Raw genomic sequence first — 22,901 nt, forward strand, 5'->3', positions numbered from 1 at the left:
GACCTCTGCAGAGCAGTGGTGGTGATAAAAGAATCACAGTGACGATTGTGGTTGTGTGTTTGAACCTTTTTATGGGTGTCAAAGCACACACACAACAGGAATGGGACTCCAGTGCACTTGTTTGTGACTATGGTGTCTTTGGGGCGTTTCATTAGAATAGAATAGAATAGAATAGAATAGAATAGAATAGAATAGAATAGAATAGAATATTGGAATGAATAGAATAGAATAGAATATTGGAATGAATAGAATAGAATAGAATAGAATAGAATAGAATAGAATAGAATAGAATAGAATTTTTATTGGCCAAGTGTGATTGGACACACAAGGAATTTGTCTTGGTGCATATGCTCTCAGTGTACATAAAAGAAAAGATACGTTCATCAAGGTACAACATTTACAACACAATTGATGGTCAATATATCAATATAAATCATAAGGATTGCCAGTAACAAAGTTACAGTCATACAGTCATAAGTGGAAAGAGATTGGTGATGGGAACTATGAGAAGCTTAAAAGTAGTGCAGATTCAGTAAATAGTCTGACAGTGTTGAGGGAATGATTTCTTTAGCAGAGTGATGGCCTTCGGGAAGAAACTGTCCTTGTGTCTAGTTGTTCTGGTGTGGAGTGCTCTATACCGTCGTTTTGAGGGTAGGAGTTGAAACAGTTTATGTCCAGGATGTTTATGTTTATGTCCTGGATATGTTTATGTTTATGACAGTTTATGTCCTGGATGATCAGTCCCTATCAGTGATGATGTTTCCCAGCTAGGTAACATCATCAGTGTTGGGGACTATCATCATAACTGCTTTCACCCTCCAGTTAATTATGGAATTTACACTCACTGTCTACACTGAGCGTAGATTTGTCTAAATCTCTCTACTTCCTAAAAAGGCACTACATTATCCGTTGCAACTCTGTTGGTGTTAATGGCACAGAGGGGAAACTTAACTGAAATATGCATGTTGCCAGTTCTCATTGAGGGTTCATTTGTGGTTGCTAGGAACCTACTCCTGACTGCTTAAGTTTCTGCAGCTTAAAAGGCACAGGTAGTCCTCGTCTTATGAGAACAATTGAGCCTGAAATTTCCGTTGCTAAGCGAGACCGTGGTTAAATGAATTTTGCCTCATTTTGCGACTCTTCTCGCCACTGTTCTTGAGCAAATCACTGCATTTGTTAAGGTAGGAACACGGTTGTTAAGTGAATCCAGCCTTCCATGGATTTTGCTTGTCAGAAGTTTGCAAAAGGGGATCATGAGACCCCGGGACACTGCAACTGTCATAAGTACATGCCAGTTGCCAAGCCTCTGAATTTTGATCACTGACCAGGGGAATGCTGCAACGGTCGTAAGTGTGAAAACGGCCATAGGTCCCCTTTTTCATGCTATTGTCACTGGCTGTAAGTTAAGACTAAGCTTATTTATGAAGACCTGATTTATCAAAATTGATCTGATCAACTCATTGACTCTTATGCTTCAACTCTCATCCGTTTCCTGCGTTTTTGAAGGACTGTTTATTAAATGCTTTTAATAAAGAAAATAGCAAAAGAAACTCTGGATGAACCTTCAGATGTTATAATAAATTGTTTATTTATAACTTGGATGGAAGCTACTAGCCAGAGCTTCTGCTTCCAAGCCTGTCAGCTGTCTGGTTTCCTTTTAAGTTTCTCTGCCATTCCTCACCGTTAGCCCAATTACTTTAATCTCATTTAATTTAATTTGATTCCATATTGGCTTGATTTATAATTTTTAAGCATGTTTTTCTCCCCGGATCAAACCAAACAGCTTACTTATAATTAAAAGCAATCAGACATTGAAGCCTAAACAAATGGACCTGCAACCTGAAATTTGTTTAACTGGACTTCTGTTTTCTACTTCGTATCCTTTTTATTACTTTTGGAAAATCAAAACAGGCAAGATAAATAGCTGTTTATTGAATTAGGGACAACTCGTGCTTTTCTAATTGCTAATGGATTATTTTTTTTAAGATTTCAGTTTTGATTAGTACGTTAAAATTGGCTTTAGGTATATTGTTTTTTATACTTCTAGGATAAGTCAAAATATATAAACTGAGCAAGATTTTTTTTTTTGAAGTTACTGCTTGAAGAACTCGCGTTTATGATTCCACACGTTCTGTTTAAGCCGTCTTATTCGTATCAACTCTTTTCCTTCTCATAATATAAGTACTCTTTCAATTACAATGGAACGTTTCTTTTTTTCCCCCTAACAATTATTTTGTTTGGTCCCACCTTCAAATTTCTGCAAACCCACCAAAATCCCCCCCCCACTTTTTAGTGGGTAATGCATTTTGCTACGTAAAATTTGAACAGATATGCCCGATTTGAACTGGGTAAAAACAGCTTCAGATAAAAAAAAATATATATCATATTTTTTCCCCTCTGTGATGAGATTCCAGATGGATCTTTCTAAATACAGATGGTCCTCGACTTACAACGGTTCATTTAGTGACCGTTCAAAGTTAGCAACGGCGTCGAAAAAAGTGACTTATGACCGTTTTTCACACTCGCGACCGCTGCAACATCCCTAGGGTCACGTGATCAGAATTCAGACGTTTGTCAACTGATTCATATTTACGACGGTGGCATGATTCTCTTTGGACAAGCAAAGTCAATGAGGAAACCGGGTTCGCTTAACAGCTGAGTGACTTAATTTCACAACTGCGATGATTCGCAGGGCCTCTGGTGGCTCAGACTGCTAAGACAGTCTGTTATTAACACAGCTGCTTGCAATTACTGCAGGTTCTAGTCCCACCAGGCCCAAGGTTGACTCAGCCTTCCATCCTTTATAAGGGAGGTCAAATGAGGACCCAGATTGTTGGGGGCAATAAAAGTTGACTTTGTATACAATATACAAATGGATGAAGACTATTGCTTAACGCTGTGTAAGCCGCCCTGAGTCTTTGGAGAAGGGCGGGATAGAAATGCAAATTAAAATAATTGCTACCAACCTGCCTTCCATGGAGGACCTGTATACTGCACGAATCAAGAAGAGGGCCGTGAAAATATTTGCAGATCCCTCACATCCTGGACATAAACTGTTTCAACTCCTACCCTCAAAACGACGCTATAGAGCACTGCACACCAGAACAACTAGACACAAGAACAGTTTTTTTCCCGAAGGCCATCACTCTGCTAAACAAATAATTCCATCAACACTGTCAGACTATTTACTGAATCTGCACTACTATTAATCTTCTCATCGTTCCCATCACCAATCTCTTTCCACTTATGACTGTATGACTATAACTTGTTGCTGGCAATCCTTATGATTTATATTGATATATTGATCATCAATTGTGTTGTAAATGTTGTACCTTGATGAACGTATCTTTTCTTTTATGTACACTGAGAGCATATGCACCAAGACAAATTCCTTGTGTGTCCAATCACACTTGGCCAATAAAAAATTCTATTCTATTCTATTCTAAAAAAAAAATCACGTGAGAACCGTGGCAAGAAAGGTCGTAAAATGGAGCAAAACTCACTTAGCAAATGTCTCGCTTAGCAAGACATAAATTCTGGGCTTTGTTGCGGTCATAAGTCGAGGATTACCTGTACATTGTGAGAATATACGACTTTGGCCTTGCTTAGGGGAGACTGCGCTCACTTAAATCCCGCCACTGATCTGGACAAAACGCTGTTCACTAAGCACTTATATATGCAATGTGAAAATATAGAAATAAACAGTTAAAAAAAAAAAAGAATTCACAACGGCGGCGAAAAAAGTGTCTTAGGACCATTTTTCACACTTACAACTGTTGTCGCATCCCAGGAAACCGTGATCAAAATTCAGGTGCTGGGCAACTGGCGTGTACTTATGACAGTTTTAGTATCCCCATGCTCACACGATCAAAATTCAGACACTTGGCAACTGGCGTGTATCTACGTTAAGCGAATCCGGCTTCCCTGTTGATTGGCTTGTCAGAAGGTCTCAAAGGCGACACTACGACCGTCGTAAATGTGAGTCAGCGTGCCAAGCATCTGAATTTAAAGCACGTGACCCCCGGGGGAGGCTGCAACGGTCGTAAGTATGGGAAAACGGTCCTAAGTCCCTTTTTTTCCTCCAGGGTCGTTGTAACTTTGAACGGTCACTAAACGAACTGTTGTAAGTCGAGGACTAACATCAAAGAGCCGTTCACGATGGAACGCTGAACAATAATTGAATGAATTTAAGGAGGGAGCCGGAAGGTCTGGCCCTTTGCTCTGAATTTTGTAGCAAAAAGCAAATATAAGATTCCATATCACTTGGTTTTGCTTACAGATTCAAAGTAAATATAAAGTGTTTTTTTGGGGGGCGGGAGGGAAACCTTCGTTGTGTGGTCTGCTCAGCTTCACAAATGGGTTTTGCACCTGCCCAAAGAAAGTTTGATTCAGGCAACTTTGGAGACAGGAAACATGGCCATGTTTTGTGGAGTGTCACAAAGAAAATCCCTCCTGGTCCCAGAGAAGCACCATCTGCAGCCGTGGAACACCCAAATCGGCCTGGAATGGGGTGGGTGGCTGGAATCATATTTTTATTTTAGAAAAACGTAGAAAAATAGACAGCTCTTTTGCTTTGGAAACAGCTGCATTTCGACATCTGCATGAAGAACCCTTTGCTAATACAGAGATTGTGAGATGACACCAACGCAAGGAATAGCATAGAATAGAATTTTTTTTATTGGCCAAGTGTGATTGGACACACAAGGAATTTGTCTTTGGTGCATACGCTCTCAGTGTACATAAAAGAAAAGATACCTTCATCAAGAATCATAAGGTACAACAATGATAGTCATAGGGTACAAATAAGCAGTCAGGAAACAATATCAATATTAATATAAATAGTAAGGATACAAGCAGCAAAGTTACAGTCATACAGTCATAAGTGGAAGGAGATGGGTGGTGGGAACAATGAGAAGATTAATAGTAGCACAGACTTAATAATAACAACAACAACAACAACAACAACAGAGTTGGAAGGGACCTTGGAGGCCTTCTAGTCCAACCCCCTGCCCAGGCAGGAAACCCTACACCATCTCAGACAGATGGTTATGCAACATTTTCTTAAAAATTTCCAGTGTTGGAGCATTCACAACTTAGTAAATAGTTTGACAGCGTTGAGGAAATGGAATGGAATAGCATAGCATAGCATAGAATAGAATTCTTTATTGGCCAAATGTGATTGGACACACAAGGAATTTGTCTTAGGTGCAGATGCTCTCAGTGTACATAAAAGAAAAGATCATCAAGAATCATAAGGTACAACACTTAATGATAGCCACAGGGTACAAATAAGATAGTAATAATAATAATAGGCCATCACTCTGCTAAACAAATAATTCCATCAACACTGTCAAACTATTTACTAAATCTGCACTACTATTAATCGTCTCATAGTTCCCATCACCAATCTCTTTCCACTTATGACTGTATGACTATAACTTTGTTGCTGGCAATCCTTATGATTTATATTGATATATTGGCCATCAATTGTGTTGTAAATGTTGTACCTTGATGAACGTATCTTTTCTTTTATGTACACTGAGAGCATATGCACCAAGACAAATTCCTTGTGTGTCCAATCACACTTGGCCAATAAAAAATTCTATTCTATTCTATTCTATTCTATTCTATTCTATTCTATTCTATTCTATTCTATTCTATTCTATTCTATTCTATTCTATTCTATAAGCAATCAGGAAACAATCAATATCAATCATAAGGATACAAGCAACAAAGTTACAATCATACAGTCATAAGTGGAAGTGAAGTGGCCGTCTCTGGAAATATACCTAATCCTCACTTAATGACCACAATAGAGCCTGGTCACGTTATCAGAATTCAGTTGCTTGGCAACTGGTTCACATTTATGATGGTCGCACTGTCCCCTAAGCGGGTAGGTGGGTCACATGATCCCGTTTTGTGAACTCCGGACAAGCCAAAGTCAAAGGGAGTCACTTCACAACGGTGCAGCTAACTTACCAACTGAAGTTGTTCAGTCAGTGGTGGAAAAGGTTGTGCAATGGGGCAAAGCTCACTTTAAAAACTTAGCAACAGAAATGTTGGGGCTCAGTTTCGGTCGTACGTCGAGGACGTCCTATATTCAGATTTGCAATTTTCACCGTAAAAATCACCTCCGTTTCGTAAACGTTTTAATAATCCACGGCTCCTCCGTTTTTATTTTGTAAAACCGTTTCCAGGTGCACACGGCGTGCCGAGACTCGTATCCGCGCAAGTGTCCCCTCGGGCAGTGCAAAGTCTCAATTATTCCACCCACAGCGCTGAACAGCATAGATTCGGACGGTATGTATGTTGATATGGCAGATGCAACGATGTATATCACAGGTAGGATTTGTGCACTGTGAATGCACGCAGTATGTAACATGGATAACGGTGTGGGACAGTTTGCAAAAGGGCAGAAAAGCTTTGATGGGAGATGGAGGCAGTTCAAGCAGAATGTGAATGTCTTAGTACTTTATGGAGGAGAATTTCTTGCCGATTTCCATGTAAATGAATGTAAGAGAATTAATGACACTTAAGATACGAACGCTCAGATTCATGCTTCTAATTAGGCTTCAATTTGTAGAGGCCTGGCAGACCGCCGTAAATTCAAACCAACACGGAAATGAATTTCCTACGTTCTAAAACAGGGGTCTCCAACCTTGCCAACTTTAAGACTGGTGGACTTCAGCTCCCAGAATTCCTCAGCCAGCTTTGCTGGCTGAGGGATTCTGGGAGCTGAAGTCCACCAGTCTTAAAGTTGCCAAGGTTGGAGACCCCTGTTCTAAAATATATTGGCCTTCATTGACAGAAAAGAAAAGAGTTTTAATACCGCTTTTAAGTTAAGTTTTAATGCCTTGAAATACTGCATCCAGTTTTGGTCACCACGATACAAAAGAGAAGTTGAGACTTTGGAAAGAGTGCAGAGAACTAAGATACTTAGGGGGTTGGCAGTTAATACATATGAAGAATGGTTGCTGGAATTGGGTATGTCTAATTTAATGAAAAGAAGCACGAGTAATCTTCCAATATTTGAGGGACTGCTATAAAGAAGAGGGGAGTCAACCTATTTGTGAACCGCCCTGAGTCCTTTGGGAGATAGGGCGGTATATAAATTCAAACAATAAATAAATAAATAAATAAATATTTCGTGGCAGTTGTTAAAGCAAAAGCCACAGTCGTTAAGCAAACCCACTGTTCGCTATGGGGCTAAGGGACCAGTCCTAACTTGGCAACTACTTGTAGTACTGTGAAGGTTGGGTGGCTACTCCTAATTCCCTAGAGGTAGTAAATGAGCTCTAAGCATGTCTACTCATGCCAGTCCCAAAACAGGCACTGTGATTTTGAATACCGCCTCCAGCTTTGGTCGCCAAGATGTGAAAAAAAGATGTGGAGACTCTAGAAAGAGTGCAGAGAAGAGCAACGAAGAGGATTAGGGGGCTGGAGGCTAAAACATATCCTGAAAGGTTGCTGGAACTGGGTATGTCTTGTTTAATGAAAAGAAGGAGTAGGGGAGACATGATAGCAGTCTTCCAATATCTCAGGGGCTGCCCCAAAGAAGAGGGAGTCGGGCTGTTCTCCAAAGCACCTGAGGGTAGAACAAGAAGCAACAGGTGGAAACTCATCAAGGAGAGAAGCAACTTAGAACTAAGGAGAAACTTCCTGACAGTGAGAACAATTAACCAGTGGAACAACTGGCCTCCAGAAAGTTGTGAATGCTCCAACACTGGAGGTTTTTAAGAAGAGATTGGACAGCCATTTGTCTGAAATGGTATAAGATCTCCTGCTTGAGCAGGGGGTTGCACTAGAGCTCCCTTCTAGCTCTAGTCTGATTGATTGATTGATTGACATGCAGCTGAATCAGTCTATTATTTTGTTATTCTTGTTAATTAATCAGTGGAACAGCTTGCCTCCAGAAGTTGTGGGCGTTCCATCGCTGAAGTTTTTAAGAAGAGACTGGACAGCCATCTTCCTGAAATGGTATCTCCTGCTTGAGAAGAAGGTTGGACTAGAAGAGGGGTCTCCAACCTTGGCAACTTTAAGCCTGGAGGACTTCAACTCCCAGAATACCCCAGCCAGCTTTGCTGGCTGGGGAATTCTGGGAGTTGAAGTCCACCAGGCTTAAAGTTGCCAAGGTTGGGGATCCTTGGACTAGAAGACCTCCCAAGGTCCCTTCCAACTTCTGGTCTCCGTTCTCTGAGACTATTTGTTACAGTCCTTAATCCTCTGTTCAAAACTGAGTCCAAAATTCATTAACAACCTCTTGATTGTAATTGTGATAACCTTGCCGGAACTAGGAAAGTGTCTAGGCTGGTTAATATTATTTTTTTTCTGATTTTTCATGCAGGTTTCTGGAAAGCCACCTGTCCACCCAGCTGTGCCAGTCCTCTCTTGGTTTTTGTGAATTCGAAGAGCGGAGACAACCAAGGCGTGAAATTTCTCCGGCGCTTCAAGCAGTCCCTAAACCCAGCTCAGGTTTTCGATTTAATGAACGGGGGACCCCACTTAGGGTAACTCGGTTTACTTTCTAACCAGGTTTATTTGGGAAAGGAATGAAAGGCGACTAGCAGGAATGCATTTTAGGATTATTCAAGAGACGCAGGTTCTTGAATTCATTCTAGATACATCCTAGAATTCTAGATTGTTGATTCCCAATCTTGGCAACTTGAGGAAATGTGGACCAACTCCCAGAATTCCTCCTGCTGGCTTGGGAATTCTGGGAGTTGAAAGTCCATGCATCTTCAAGTTTTATTTATTATTTATTTATTTGTCAATCATATATAAGATAACAGGTGAAAGTATGATTTGGATACATGAAAAGAGTAAGTAAAAAAGGAATATTAGGACAGGGACGGTAGGCATGTTAGTGCTTTTATGCACGGCCCTTACAGACCTCTTAGGAACGGGGTGGGGTCAAAAGTAGACAGTCTAAGGTTAAAGTTTTGGGGGTTTGGGGATGAAACTACAGAGTCAGGTAGTGCATTCCAGGTATTTACAACTCTGTTACTAAAGTCTGTATTTTCTGCAATTGAGTTTGGAGCGGTTGACCTTGAGTTTGTATCTATTATTTGCTCGTGTACTGTTGTGGTTGAAGCTGAAGTAGTCATTGACAGGTGGGACATTGTGGTAGATAATTTTATGTACTACGCTTAGGTCAGACTGAAGACGGAGTAGTTCTAAGTTGTCTAAGCCCAAAATTTTGAGTCCGGTGCCATAAGGTATTTTATTGCGGGCAGAGGAGTGGAGGACTCTTCTCGTGAAATATCTCTGGGCTTTCTCAATTGTATTTATGTCCGATATGCAGTGCGGGTTCCAGACAGATGAGCTGCATTCAAGAATTGGTCTAGCAAATGTTTTGTATGCTCTAGTTAGTAGTACAATATTACCAGAGAAGAAGCGACGCAGGATTAGGTTAACAACTCTTAATCCCTTTTTGGCAATGTTTTTGGCAATGTTGCCAGGTTTGAAAAACACAACATAACACAAAACAAAACCAATAAACAAAAGATAAACAAGACAAAAATAAAATAAAAAACTGCTCTTCATTCTTCTCCGGGGTTGAACAATTCATATTTATTTTCCTTTCCAACAATCGTGTACTGTATCCCATATTTCAGAGAGCCTCCATTTTAAAATTCCTTTTCTGATAAAATTTTTGGTAAATAGAATTCCCTTCCTGAAGTCATCAGTGTGAAAAACAGCCATAAGTCACTTTTTTTCAGTGCTGCTGTAAATAGAATAGAATAGAATAGAATAGAATTTTTTATTGGCCAAGTGTGATTGGACACACAAGGAATTTGTCTTGGTGCATATGCTCTCAGTGTGCATAAAAGAAAAGATACGTTCATCAAGGTACAACATTTACAACACAATTGATGGTCAATATATCAATATAAATCATAAGGATTGCCAGCAACAAGTTATAGTCATACAGTCATAAGTGGAAAGAGATTGGTGATGGGAACTATGAAACGATTAATAGTAGTGCAGATTCAGTAAATAGTCTGACAGTGTTGATGGAATTATTTGTTTAGCAGAGTGATGGCCTTCGGGAAAAAACTGTTCTTGTGTCTAGTTGTTCTGGTGTGCAGTGCTCTATAGCCTCGTTTTGAGGGTAGGAGTTGAAACAGTTTATGTCCAGGATGCGAGGGATCTGCAAATATTTTCACGGCCCTCTTCTTGATTCGTGCAGTATACAGGTCCTCAATGGAAGGCAGGTTGGTAGCAATTATTTTTTCTGCAGTTCTAATTATCCTCTGAAGTCTGTGTTTTTCTTGTTGGGTTGCAGAACCGAACCAGACAGTTATAGAGGTGCAAATGACAGACTCAATAATTCCTCTGTAGAATTGGATCAGCAGCTCCTTGGGCAGTTTGAGCTTCCTGAGTTGGCGCAGAAAGAATCTTAATACAGTTAGTCCTCAACTGTAGTCCTCAACTTACAACAGTTCATTTAGTGACCAAAGTTACAACCACAGTGGAGAAAGTGACGTATGACTCTTTTTCACGCTTATAACCATTACAGCATCCCCAGAGTCACGTGATTTCCATCTGGACGCTTCCCGATGGACTCATACGTATGACCGTTGCTGTATCCCAAGGTCACGTGATCCCCTTTTGTGACCTTCTGACAAGCAAAGTCGATGGGGAAGCCAGATTCACTTAACAACCATGTTGCTAACTGAGCAATCTCAGTCATTCACTTAACAACTGTAGCAAGGAAAGTTGTGAAATGGAGCAAGACTCGTTTAATTTCTCACCTAACCACATACATTTTCAGTTTTTGTCGTTAAGTTGAGGCCTACTTGTAATATATCCGTTTCAGTGCTCAGAACTATTTTAATATTATTTTAAAGCAACCCTTTTTTTCCCCCCGCGGGGAAAGTTCTCCAACACTTTTGTTCCCAACATAGTTGATTTTTCATGGTTATGAGATTTCCTTGCTCACAGGATGGATCTGAATTCGGACCCTGCCTTTTCTCTTTCAGTCTACGATTGTTTCAGAAGTTTGACAATTTCCGGATCCTGGTGTGTGGGGGAGATGGGAGTGTCGGCTGGGTATTGTCTGAAATTGATAAACTCAACCTACACAAACAGGCAAGTGTCTTTTTCTTTTAATCCTCAAGAGAAGTAAAGTGAGATTTGTTTTTAAAAAACTAGAAAATGAAAGAAAAAGAATGTCCCATGATTAACGAAAAGAAGGACTAGGGGAGACATGATAGCAGTGTCCCAATATTTGAGGGGCTGCCATAAAGAAGAGGGAGTCAAGCAATTCTCCAAAGCACCTGAGGGCAGAACAAGAAGCAATGGGTGGAAACTGATCAAAGAAAGAAGCAACTTAGAACTAAGGAGAAATTTCCTGAAAGTTAAAACAATTAATCAGTGGAACAACTTGCCTCCAGAAGTTGTGAATGCTCCAACACTGGAAATTTTTAAGAAGATGTTGGATAACCATTTGTCTGAAGTGGTGTAGGGTTTCCTGCCTGGGCAGGGGGCTGGACTAGAAGACCTCCACGATCCCTTCCAACTCGTTGTTGTTGTTGTTGTTGTTATAATCAAACATTGTCATGGTTTAATAGTTAAGGTTAAACAGGTAATTTTATTATCAATTTTGTTTTATTTCATTTCATTTTATTATTTCATTTTATTTCACTTCTCTTCTCTTCACTATTTTATCTTATTATTTTATTGTTTTTTATTTTATTTTATTTTATTTTGTATTATGTTTATCCCATCCTGATTATGTTTACACATAACAGACGGCAAAACTGAATACTTAACATATTCAAACACAATTATCCTGTCTTTCCCACGACAACAACCCTGTGAAGTGGGTTGGGTTGAGAGAGTGATTAGCTCAGTCACCCAGGTGGCTTTCATGTCTAAGGAGAGACTAGAACTCCCAGTCTCTGGGTGATTGGCCCAGCTAGCTTTCATGGCTAAGGTGTGACAAAACTCCCAGGCTCCTGGTGATTGGCCTAAGGTCATCCAACCACCTTTCAGGTGTGACTAGAACTCTCAGTCTCCTGGTGATTGGCCTAAGGTCATCCAGCTGGCTTTCATGTCTAAAATGGGACTAGAACTCCCAGTCTCTGGGTGATTGGCCCAAGGTCATCCAGCTAGCTTTCATGGCTAAGGTGTGACTAGAATTCCCACTCTCCTGGTGATTGGCCCAAAGTCACCCGGCCACCTTTCAGGTGTGACTAGAACTCTCAGTCTCGTAGTGATTGACCCAAAGTCAACAACAACCATGTGAAGTGGATTGGGCTGAGAGAGACTGATTGGCTCAAAGTCACCCAGCTTGCTTTCACATCTAAGGTGGGACTAGAACTCCCAGTCTCCTTGTGATCGGTTCAAAGTCATCCAGCTGATTTTCATGACCAAGGCAAGCCTTGAACTCGTGGCCTCCTGCTTTCTGGCCTGGTGCCTAAACCAGTGGGCCAAACTGGCTCTTCAGAAACCAAATCACACATCTATATTTTTAATCTTCCTTGCAGTGTCATTTGGGAGTGTTACCGCTTGGGACAGGAAATGACCTTGCCCGGGTCCTCGGTTGGGGAGGTTCCTGCGATGACGACACACAACTGCCTCAAATTTTAGAAAAATTAGAACGAGCTAGCACCAAAATGCTTGACAGGTAAGGAAATCCCTTCCTTGCTTCTTGTGTGGGTACGGTCAACTCTTTGCCACGATCAACGTTCCTTCTCGGTGATGCGGGATGACCCTTTGCAGGGACGAGCCGAGGAGTTTAGTGGTTATCTATACGATAAAATCGCTCAGCTGAGGGACGGTCTGGACCGAATTTGGGATGATCCAAGCGAGGGAGAGGAGGCACGTCTTGTTGAGCACATTTGGGATGAGTTTGACCCTGTGGCTCCCGAGGACGTGGACAGGCTGTTGGGGAGGCTTCACGGCACGACATGTTTACTGGACCCGTGTCCTTCCTGGCTGGTACTGGCCACTCAGGCGGTGACACGAGGCTGGCTCCAGAGGATTATCAATGCTTCTTTGTTGGATGGGGTTTTCCCTGCCGCCTTGAAAGAGGCGGTGGTGAGACCCCTCCTTAAGAAGCCCTCTTTGGACCCAGCTATTTTGGGTAATTATCGTCCAGTCTCCAACCTTCGCTTTGTTGCGAAGGTTGTAGAGAGTGCCGTGGTGCGACAGCTGCCCCAACACCTGGATGAAGATGTCTATCTAGACCCGTTCCAGTCCGGCTTCCGACCCGGATACAGCACGGAGACAGCTTTGGTCGCATTGGTGGATGATCTCTGGAGGGCCAGGGACAGGGGATATTCCTCTGCCCTGGTCCTATTAGACCTCTCAGCGGCGTTCGATACCATCGATCATGGTATCCTGCTGCGCCGGTTGGGGGGATTGGGAGTGGGAGGCACCGTATATCGGTGGTTCTCCTCCTATCTCTCTGACCGGTCGCAGACGGTGTTGACAGGGGGGCAGAGGTCGACCCCGAGGGGCCTCACTTGTGGGGTCCCACAGGGGTCGATTCTCTCGCCCCTGCTGTTCAACATCTACATGAAGCCGTTGGGTGAGATCATCAGTGGTTTCGGGGTGAGATACCAGCAGTACGCTGACGACACTCAGCTGTACTTTTCCACCCCAGACCACCCCAATGAAGTTGTCGAAGTGCTGTCCCGGTGTTTGGAAGCTGTACGGGTCTGGATGGGGAGAAACAGGCTCAAGCTTAATCCTCCAAGACGGAGTGGCTGTGGATGCCGGCACCCGATTCAGTCAGCTGCAGCCGCTGGCTGTTGGAGGCGAGTTATTGGCCCAAAGGATAGGGTGCGCAACTTGGGTGTCCTCCTGGATGATCGGCTGTCGTTTGAAGACCATTTGACGGCCGTCTCCAGGAGGGCCTTCCACCAGGTTCGCCTGGTTCGCAGTTGCGCCTTCCTTGATCGGGATGACTCATGCGCGTACCTCTCGCTGATTACTGTAATGCTCTCTACATGGGGCTCCCTTGAAGTGCGCTCGGAGGCTTCAGTTAGTCCAGAATGCAGCTGCGCTGGTTATAGAGGGAGCTACGCCAGTAGCTCCCATGTAACACCGCCTCTGCGCAGACTGCACTGGCTGCCTGTGGCCTTCCGGTGCACTTTAAGGTGTTGGTTATGACCTTTAAATCGCTCCATGGCTTAGGACCTGGGTACTTACGGGACCGCCTGCTGTTACCACACGCCTCCCACCGACCCGACGCCCCATAGAGAGGGACTTCTCAGGGTGCCGTCCGCCAAACAATGTCGGCTGGCGGCCCCAGGAAGGGCCTTCTGTGGGGCTCCTACACTCTGGAACGAACTTCCCCGGTTTACGCCAAATACCTGACCTTCGGACATTTCGTCGCGAACTCAAGACTCATCTTTTATCCGCAGGGGCTGGCTTAAATTGGGATTTTAATGTTTAAATTTATTAATTTTAAACGGGTTTTAGTATGGTAAATTTTAATTATTGGGCTAATTTAAAATAAGTTTTTTAAATCGTATTTTAAATTTGTATATTGTATTGTCGGTTTTATTATGCCTGTACACCGCCCTGAGTCCTTCGGGAGAAGGCGGTATAAAATCAAATAAAATAAATAAATAAATAAATAAATAAATAATCGTTCCGTTTGTGGACATCCTGATTATGTTTACACATAACAGACGGCAAAACTGAATACTTAACATATTCAAACACAACTTCCTTATCCTGTCTTTCCCACGACAACAACCCTGTGAAGTGGGTTGGGTTGAGAGAGTGATTAGCTCAAAGTCACCCAGGTGGCTTTCATGTATAAGGAGAGACTAGAACTCCCAGTCTCTGGGTGATTGGCCCAGCTAGCTTTCATGGCTAAGGTGTGACAAAACTCCCAGGCTCCTGGTGATTGGCCTAAGGTCATCCAACCACCTTTCAGGTGTGACTAGAACTCTCAGTTGCCTGGTGATTGGCCTAAGGTCATCCAGCTGGCTTTCATGTCTAAAATGGGACTAGAACTCCCAGTCTCTGGGTGATTGGCCCAAGGTCATCCAGCTAGCTTTCATGGCTAAAGTGTGACTAGAATTCCCACTCTCCTGGTGATTGGCCCAAAGTCACCCGGCCACCTTTCAGGTGTGACTAGAACTCTCAGTCTCGTAGTGATTGACCCAAAGTCAACAACAACCATGTGAAGTGGATTGGGTTGAGAGAGAGTGACTGGCTCAAAGTCACCCAGCTTGCTTTCACATCTAAGGTGGGACTAGAACTCCCAGTCTCCTTGTGATCGGTTCAAAGTCATCCAGCTGATTTTCATGACCAAGGCAAGCCTTGAACTCGTGGCCTCCTGCTTTCTGGCCTGGTGCCTAAACCAGTAGGCCAAACTGGCTCTTCAGAAACCAAATCACACATCTATATTTTTAATCTTCCTTGCAGTGTCATTTGGGAGTGTTACCGCTTGGGACAGGAAATGACCTTGCCCGGGTCCTCGGTTGGGGAGGTTCCTGCGATGACGACACACAACTGCCTCAAATTTTAGAAAAATTAGAACGAGCTAGCACCAAAATGCTTGACAGGTAAGGAAATCCCTTCCTTGCTTCTTGTGTGGGTACGGTCAACTCTTTGCCACGATCAACGTTCCTTCTCGGTGAATCGTTCCGTTTGTGGATTTGAATTTTGGAATATTTCAGGTGGAGCATCATGTCGTATGAACTGAGGATACCATCCAAGCAGTGTATCCTTCCAGTCACTCCTGAAGAAGACTCCGAAGACTGTCAGGTATAATTTAAAATTGGGGTTGTAATTAAATGATATAAGACCTAATCTGAAATTTCTGGATGTCATTAAATTATACATGATCTAATTTGGATGCGTTCAAACAGAGTAATGTTCTGTCTGCTTCTCATCCTCCTTTTTTTCCTCTCTCTCTACACACACACACAAACACACACTCTTAGATAAAAGGGCTTCTGAATTCAGAATACTCCCTCCTGGTTAATTATGTATAGGATTTCAGCAGATGCTTAAGAGAAGAACTTGCAATAATACCATTAATGAGATCTGGGAAACTTACACGCTTGCATTTAATTGAAGTCATATGATTTATGGTTGGAAAAAATCTATTGATACTGTAATAAGAATCATTGCAAGCATTTTCAGTCAGTGTTTAATTTCTAAAATGCTGAAGGAAGAGAAGGTTTTTTTTTCCTCCCACAGCTAATAATGGGAGACCAATAAAGGAGAATATTTGTAGCTCAGGGTTGAACTGTGGGTCCTTAGTGTTCTCTGAGCTTGGTGGTTTCCTTGCAGATGTTTCATTACTCAACTAGGGAACATCCTCAGTGAATCAATCAATCAATCAATCAATCAATCAATCAATCAATCAATCAATCAATGAACCAACCAACCAACCAACCAATCCTTTCTGGTAGGAAATGAAATAGATTCTGGTCTATATAATGCTTTATTGTAAGATGCCCACTCAAACTTTTTGTTGTATTGGAAGAAACCCATACAGCTTGCCACTATTTTTAATTTATCTGTGGTCTCTTCTACAGTATGCCACTGAAAAATTGCATATTTTTTATGTTGCAATCACAAACTAGTCAAGATAGTAGCTTCAATCAAATAAAGTCAGGCCACCATCTCATCTCTCTCTCTCTCTTGTCTGTCTGTCTGTCTGTCTGTCTGTCCGTCCGTCCGTCCATCCATCCATCCATCCATCCATCCATCCATCCATCCATCCATCCATCTATCTATCTATCTATCTATCTATCTATCTATCTATCTATCAATCATTCATCTAGGCATTCATTATCCATTCATCATCTATCTAATTCATCACCTATATCTATATCTCTCATCTCTGTCTCTCATCTATCTATCTATCTATCTATCTATCTATCTATCTATCTATCTATCTATCTATCTATCTATCTATCTATCTATCTATCTATCTATCATCTATCTATCTATCTATCATTCATCTAGGCATTCATTATCCATTCATCATCTATCTAATTCATCACCTATATCTATATCTCTCATCTCTGTCTCTCATCTATCTATCTATCTATCTATCTATCTATCTATCTATCTATCTATCTATCTATCTATCTATCTATCTATCATCTATCTATCTATCTATCATTCATCTAGGCATTCATTATCCATTCATCATCTATCTAATTCATCACCTATATCTATATCTCTCATCTCTGTCTCTCATCTATCTATCTATCTATCTATCTATCTATCTATCTATCTATCTATCTATCTATCTATCTATCTATCTATCTATCATCATCATCTCTATATCTATGTATATCTCTATTATCTATCTATATCATCTATACATATCTCCCTCTCCCTCCCTCTTTATCCTGTCTATCTCTGTCTGTCTGTCTGTCTCTCTATCTATCTTCCATTATCTATCATCTATCTCTCTCTCTATCTTCTATCTATCTATCTATCTATCTATCTATCTATCTATCTATCTATCTATCTATCGATCTATCACCCATCCGTTATCCATATCTATCTAATCTATCGCCTATCTCTCTCTCTCTCGTGTGTCTGTCTGTTTGTCTGTCTGTCTGTCTCTCTCTATCTTCCATTATCTATCATCTATCTCTATCTCTCACCCATCTCTCTCTCTCTCTCATCCATCCATTAGCCATTTATCATCTATCTAATCTATCACCTATCTCTCTCTCTCTCCTGTCTGTCTGTCTGTCTGTCTGTCTATCTAGCTATCTAGCTATCTAGCTATCTAGCTTTCTAGCTATCTAGCTATCTAGCTATCTAGCTATCATCTATCATGATCTATGTATATCTCTATTATCTATCTATATTATCTATGTCTCTCTCTCCACCCCTCCCTCCCTCTCTCTTCTGTCTGTCTGTCTGTCTGTCTGTCTGTCTGTCAGTCTCTCTTTCTCTTTCTCTCTCTGTCTGTCTCTCAGATATATGTTTGGGTGAAAAATAGATACTTATTATGCAGCTGCATTTTAAGATCCAAAGCTTTTTTTAAACCTGCTTTCAGATGTCTGCGTATGAGGATTCAATTGCCACACATCTGACAAAGATCCTTGATTCTGATCAACACTCCGTTGTGATATCATCTGCCAAGTAAGTTCAACCTTAGTGTCTAAAATTGCTTTCTAATTTGGAAAAAAAAAACCACCCTCTTTCCATGTATGAAATCTTCTGTTGGCCTTCTTTTTCCCCGAAGCATCCATACAGAAAGAGGTTACTTATGATCAATTGAGAATTTTATAGTGAAAAGTGAGGTGAGGAAAGGCGAGATGTGAACTCACTGGTTTTTCATTTGTGAAACATAAAACGTACAATCTTAATGGCTTCTTTTTTCAATGATAAGTGGCCGAGCTAAATTAATGCCTAATGTAAAATTAATGCGTTAACATCATCAATTTCCCTTCTTCTTCCAATATTTCTTCCTCCTGAAAAAAGAATCTTGTGTGAAACCGTGAAAGGATTTGTGGCCAAAATAGGGAAGACGTGCGAAAGACCAGAGGAAAATACAGAAACGGACGCCATGGCTATTAAAGTAAGAATGGAGATTGTTTTGTTTGAAGAACTGATTCAGTATTTCATATTTATCTGTGTATTTTCCTAGCATTAATGCGTCTTTTGTATGAATACACAGAAGTCTTACAACAACAACAGCAATCACAGAGGCCACCAGGTATAAAGATGGCTAAAGATGGCTAGCTTTCAACCTAACTGGGATTTAACAGTGATCAGAAAAATGGTTGTAAAAAGTCAGGCTGGTCATATGGATGGCCATCCCAACTAATGGCCATCATACAGTAGGCTGGCTCCATTATGGTCGTAAGTTGAGAACTACCTGTACATCTCTCCGCTGAAATAGTAGATTATAGTCTGCCGTTTTTAAATTATGGAAGACATGTAGAAGAGAAGTGTTAATACCATTTTATAATGCCTTGGTAAGGCCACACTTGGAATATTGCACCCAGTTTTAGTCACCACAATGTAAAAAAGATGTAGAGACTCTAGAAAGAGTGCAGAGAAGAGCAACAAAGATGATTAGGGGACTGGAGGCTAAAACATATGAAGAACGGTTGCAGAAACTCGGTATGCCTAGTTTAATGAAAAGAAGGACTAGGGGAGACATGATAGCAGTCTTCCAATATTTGAGGGGCTGCCCTAAAGAACAGGGGGTCCACCTATTCTACAAAGCACCTGAGGGTAGAACAAGAAGCAATGGGTGGAAACTAATCAAGGAGAGAAGCAACCTAGAACTAAGGAGAAATTTCGTGACAGTTAGAAAAATTAATCAGTGGAACAACTTGCCTGCAGAAGTTGTAAATGCTCCAACACTGGAAATTTTTAAGAAAATGTTGGATAGCCATTTGTCTGAAATGGTGTAGGGTTTCCTGCCTGGGCAGGGGGTTGGACTAGAAGACCTCCAAGGTCCCTTCCAACTCTGATATTACTATTATTATTACTATTACTATTATTACTATTACTATTACTATTATTATTATTATTATTATTGTTGTTGTTGTTGTTGTTGTTATTATTATTATTATTATTATTATACAATATGAGCTATGAGCTATGAGAATAGCTCAGGGTTGAACTGAACTGAACTGAACAGAACAGAACAAGAGTAGCAATAGAGTAGAGCAGAATAGGAATAGGAATAGAATACAGAATAGAAAGTAACAGAATAATAGAACAGGAGTAGAAGTAGAGTAGAGTAGAGCAGAATAGGAATAGAATAGAATAGAATAGGAATAGAAATAGAAATAGGAGAATATACAGAATAGAATAGAATAGAATAGAATAGAATAGAACAGAACAAGAGTAGAAGTAGAGTAAAGCAGAATAGGAATAGGACTAGAATAGAGAATAGAAAATAATAGAATAATAAAACAGGAGTAGAAGTAGAGTAGAGCAGAATAGGAATAGAATAGAATAGAGTAGAGTAGAGTAGAGTAGAGTAGAGTAGAATAGAATAGAATAGAATAGAACAGAAATTGTTGCTGTGCCAAACCAGACAGTTACAGAGGTACAAATGACAGACTCAATAATTCCTCCGTCAGCCGCTCCTTTATATTCCTTTATAACCTTTTTAGTGCTCGGAACTGAACAAGAAGTTAAGCCTCCTGCTACAGGCTCTCCACGCTGAAACCCAGGTTACTCCAAGCCTTCCCCACCTGGCTACGACCCCCATCGCTGAGGAAGAACCGGACGAGTCATCGAGCGAAGAATCTTTGTCGGACGCCAAGGAACTGTTGACCGAGAACAACGCAGCTTCTCCGACACAACAGATGTTCAAGTCCCGAGAGCAGCTGATGCTACGGGCCAACAGTTTAAAGAAAGCTCTGAGACAGATAATTGAGCAAGCAGAAAAAGGTGAAGGAAATTTAATTGTCTAGCTGCGCTTGGGATCGTGGTTTGTTGACGGGGCTAACTTGACTTAACCTACACCCTTATTGACTGGTAGAAGCGCAAGGCTAAATGTCTACGGAGGATCACAGTCATCCAGGTCCTGGTTGTCCCAAAGGTGCTTTTTTTTCAAGAGGCAACTGGACTTTCTTTGTTTTTCCTTGAAGAGGTTTCGCTTCTCGCCTGAGAAGCTTCTTCGGTTCTAAAGAAACTTCAGAACTTCTGAAGAAACGAAGAAGCTTCTCGTATGAAAAGGAAAACGTCTTCAAGGAAAAACAAAGAAAGTCCAGTTGCCTTTTGAAAAAACAAGAACACACCTTTGGGACAAGTACAAGGCTAATTTCTCCCTCTGTAACTGGGATACCTTCTCCAGCCTATCAGCAAATGAAGGTTTGTTTCCCTGATAGAGTAACTGCCGTTTGCTGTATCATCTAAAATGTACAAAGTGAGGTTAACCATGGTTTGACAATGGTTTGGTCAACTTATCCCTTTGTGTTGAAAATTATTTTGGTTTCTTTGCAGACACACACAAAAAAATGTACAACTTTCTCATTAGTTTTCCCGTCAGAAATCAAATAGATTGCACAGGGAAGTGCAGGAGACATAGAACCATTTCTCTTTCTATGGTCTCTCGCTGGTTTTCTTTAATAATTAATAGTAGCGTTTGGTGTTACAGTGGTGGATGAACAGAATGCACATAGTGAAGATCAGATCAACCAGGTCACGATGGAGTATAATAAGGAATTAGAGGAATCCAAGGAAGAAAAAGACGAAGACACCAAAGAATATGAATCTCATCCGAGTAAGTAAACAGAAAAGGATATTTGCATATCCCATCCTATCCTATCCTATCCTATCCTATCCTATCCTATCCTATCCTATCCTATCCTATCCTATCCTATCCTATTCCATTCCACTCCATTCCACTCCACTCTATTCCATTCTCTGTTCTCCCCTATCTTATTGTCTATATTTCTATTCTATTCTATTCTATTCTATTCTATTCTATTCTATTCTATTCTATTCTATTCTATTCTATTCTATTCTATTCTATTCTATTCTATACTACTCTACTCTACTCTACTCTACTCTACTCTACTCTACTCTACTCTACTCTACTCTATTCTATTCTATTCTATTCTATTCTATTCCACTCCATTCCTCCACTCTATTCCATTCTCTGTTCTCCCCTATCTTATTGTCTATATTTTGATTCGATTCGATTCGATTCGACTCGACTCGACTCGACTCGACTCGACTCTACTCTACTCTACTCTACTCTATTCTATTCTATTCTATTCTATTCTATTCTATTCTATTCTATTCTATTCTATTCTATTCTATTCTATTCTATTCCACTCCACTCCATTCCACTCCATTCCTCCTCTCTATTCCATTCTCTGTTCTCCCCTATCTTATTGTCTATATTTCTATTCTATTCTATTCTATTCTACTCTACTCTACTCTACTCTACTCTACTCTACTCTACTCTACTCTACTCTATTCTATTCTATTCCATTCCATTCCACTCCATTCCACTCCATTCCTCCACTCTATTCCATTCTCTGTTCTCCCCTATCTTATTGTCTATATTTCTATTCTATTCTATTCTATTCTATTCTATTCTATTCTATTCTATTCTATTCTATTCTATTCTATTCTATTCTATTCTATTCTATTCTATTCTGTCCCGTCCCGTCCCGTCCCGTCCCATCCCATCCCATCCCATCCCATCCCATCCCATCCCATCCCATCCCATCCCATCCCATCCCATCCCATCCCATCCCATCCCATCCTCTATTCTCTATTCTCTATTCTCTATTCTCTATATTATTCCAGAGTGGCACAGTGGCCTAGAGATGGAGCTCTCGCCTCACAATAAGGAGTCTGTGAGTTCTATCCTAGGTAGAGGCAGACATTTCTCTCTCCGGGGACAATGAGAATGCAACTGCTGAATATAGCTCCACATTGGTGACAGGAACGGCATCCGGCTAGCTCCATTCAGTTGCCCAGACTCCAAGGGATTATGGGGTCGTTAAAGATGATGATTCTCTATATTATTCTGTTCTATTCCATTTTCTATTCCATTTTCTATTTTGAAATCTGTTTTACTTCTATGAAGGAAAAAGCCCTTAAAAATTCCCAAAATGAAATATAAAGCGTTTCCAGCAAGCAAAACATTATCCTAGTGGTTGCTACGGTTCATTTATGTCATTTTCACAAGTACAGGTAATCCTCGACTTACGACCACAATTGAGCCCAAAATTAATGTTGCCAAGCGAGACAGTTCTTAAGTGAGCTTTGCCCCATTCAATGACTTCTCTTTCCACCCTTGTTGTTAAGTGAATCGCCGCAGTCGTTACATTAATAACTTTGTTTTTAAGTGAATCTGGCTTCCCCAATGACTTTGGTCAGATGGTCACAAATGGGGATTGCGTGGCCTCAGGACACTGGGACACTGTTCATAAATACGAGTCAGTTGCCAATTTTGAATTTTGATCATGTGGCCA

The 22,901-nt window shown here is 41.0% G+C and overlaps 1 protein-coding gene across 1 annotated transcript in view; it reads left to right on the forward strand.

Annotated features, from left to right (window-relative positions):
- The window catches only part of DGKH (diacylglycerol kinase eta), a 130,680-nt gene that overhangs the window by 78,560 nt on the left and 29,219 nt on the right, over positions 1 to 22,901 (forward strand). Inside the window, exons 8-16 of the mRNA XM_058185182.1 lie at positions 6,198 to 6,300; positions 8,345 to 8,507; positions 10,983 to 11,091; positions 12,492 to 12,631; positions 15,645 to 15,732; positions 17,999 to 18,084; positions 18,427 to 18,523; positions 20,079 to 20,358; positions 21,068 to 21,193. Coding sequence (XP_058041165.1) covers positions 6,198 to 6,300; positions 8,345 to 8,507; positions 10,983 to 11,091; positions 12,492 to 12,631; positions 15,645 to 15,732; positions 17,999 to 18,084; positions 18,427 to 18,523; positions 20,079 to 20,358; positions 21,068 to 21,193 — 1,192 coding nt within the window. The remainder of the gene's footprint in view (positions 1 to 6,197; positions 6,301 to 8,344; positions 8,508 to 10,982; positions 11,092 to 12,491; positions 12,632 to 15,644; positions 15,733 to 17,998; positions 18,085 to 18,426; positions 18,524 to 20,078; positions 20,359 to 21,067; positions 21,194 to 22,901) is intronic.

The sequence above is a fragment of the Ahaetulla prasina genome, chromosome 5, assembly GCF_028640845.1.
Source record: "Ahaetulla prasina isolate Xishuangbanna chromosome 5, ASM2864084v1, whole genome shotgun sequence".
Taxonomy (NCBI): Eukaryota; Metazoa; Chordata; class Lepidosauria; order Squamata; family Colubridae; genus Ahaetulla; species Ahaetulla prasina.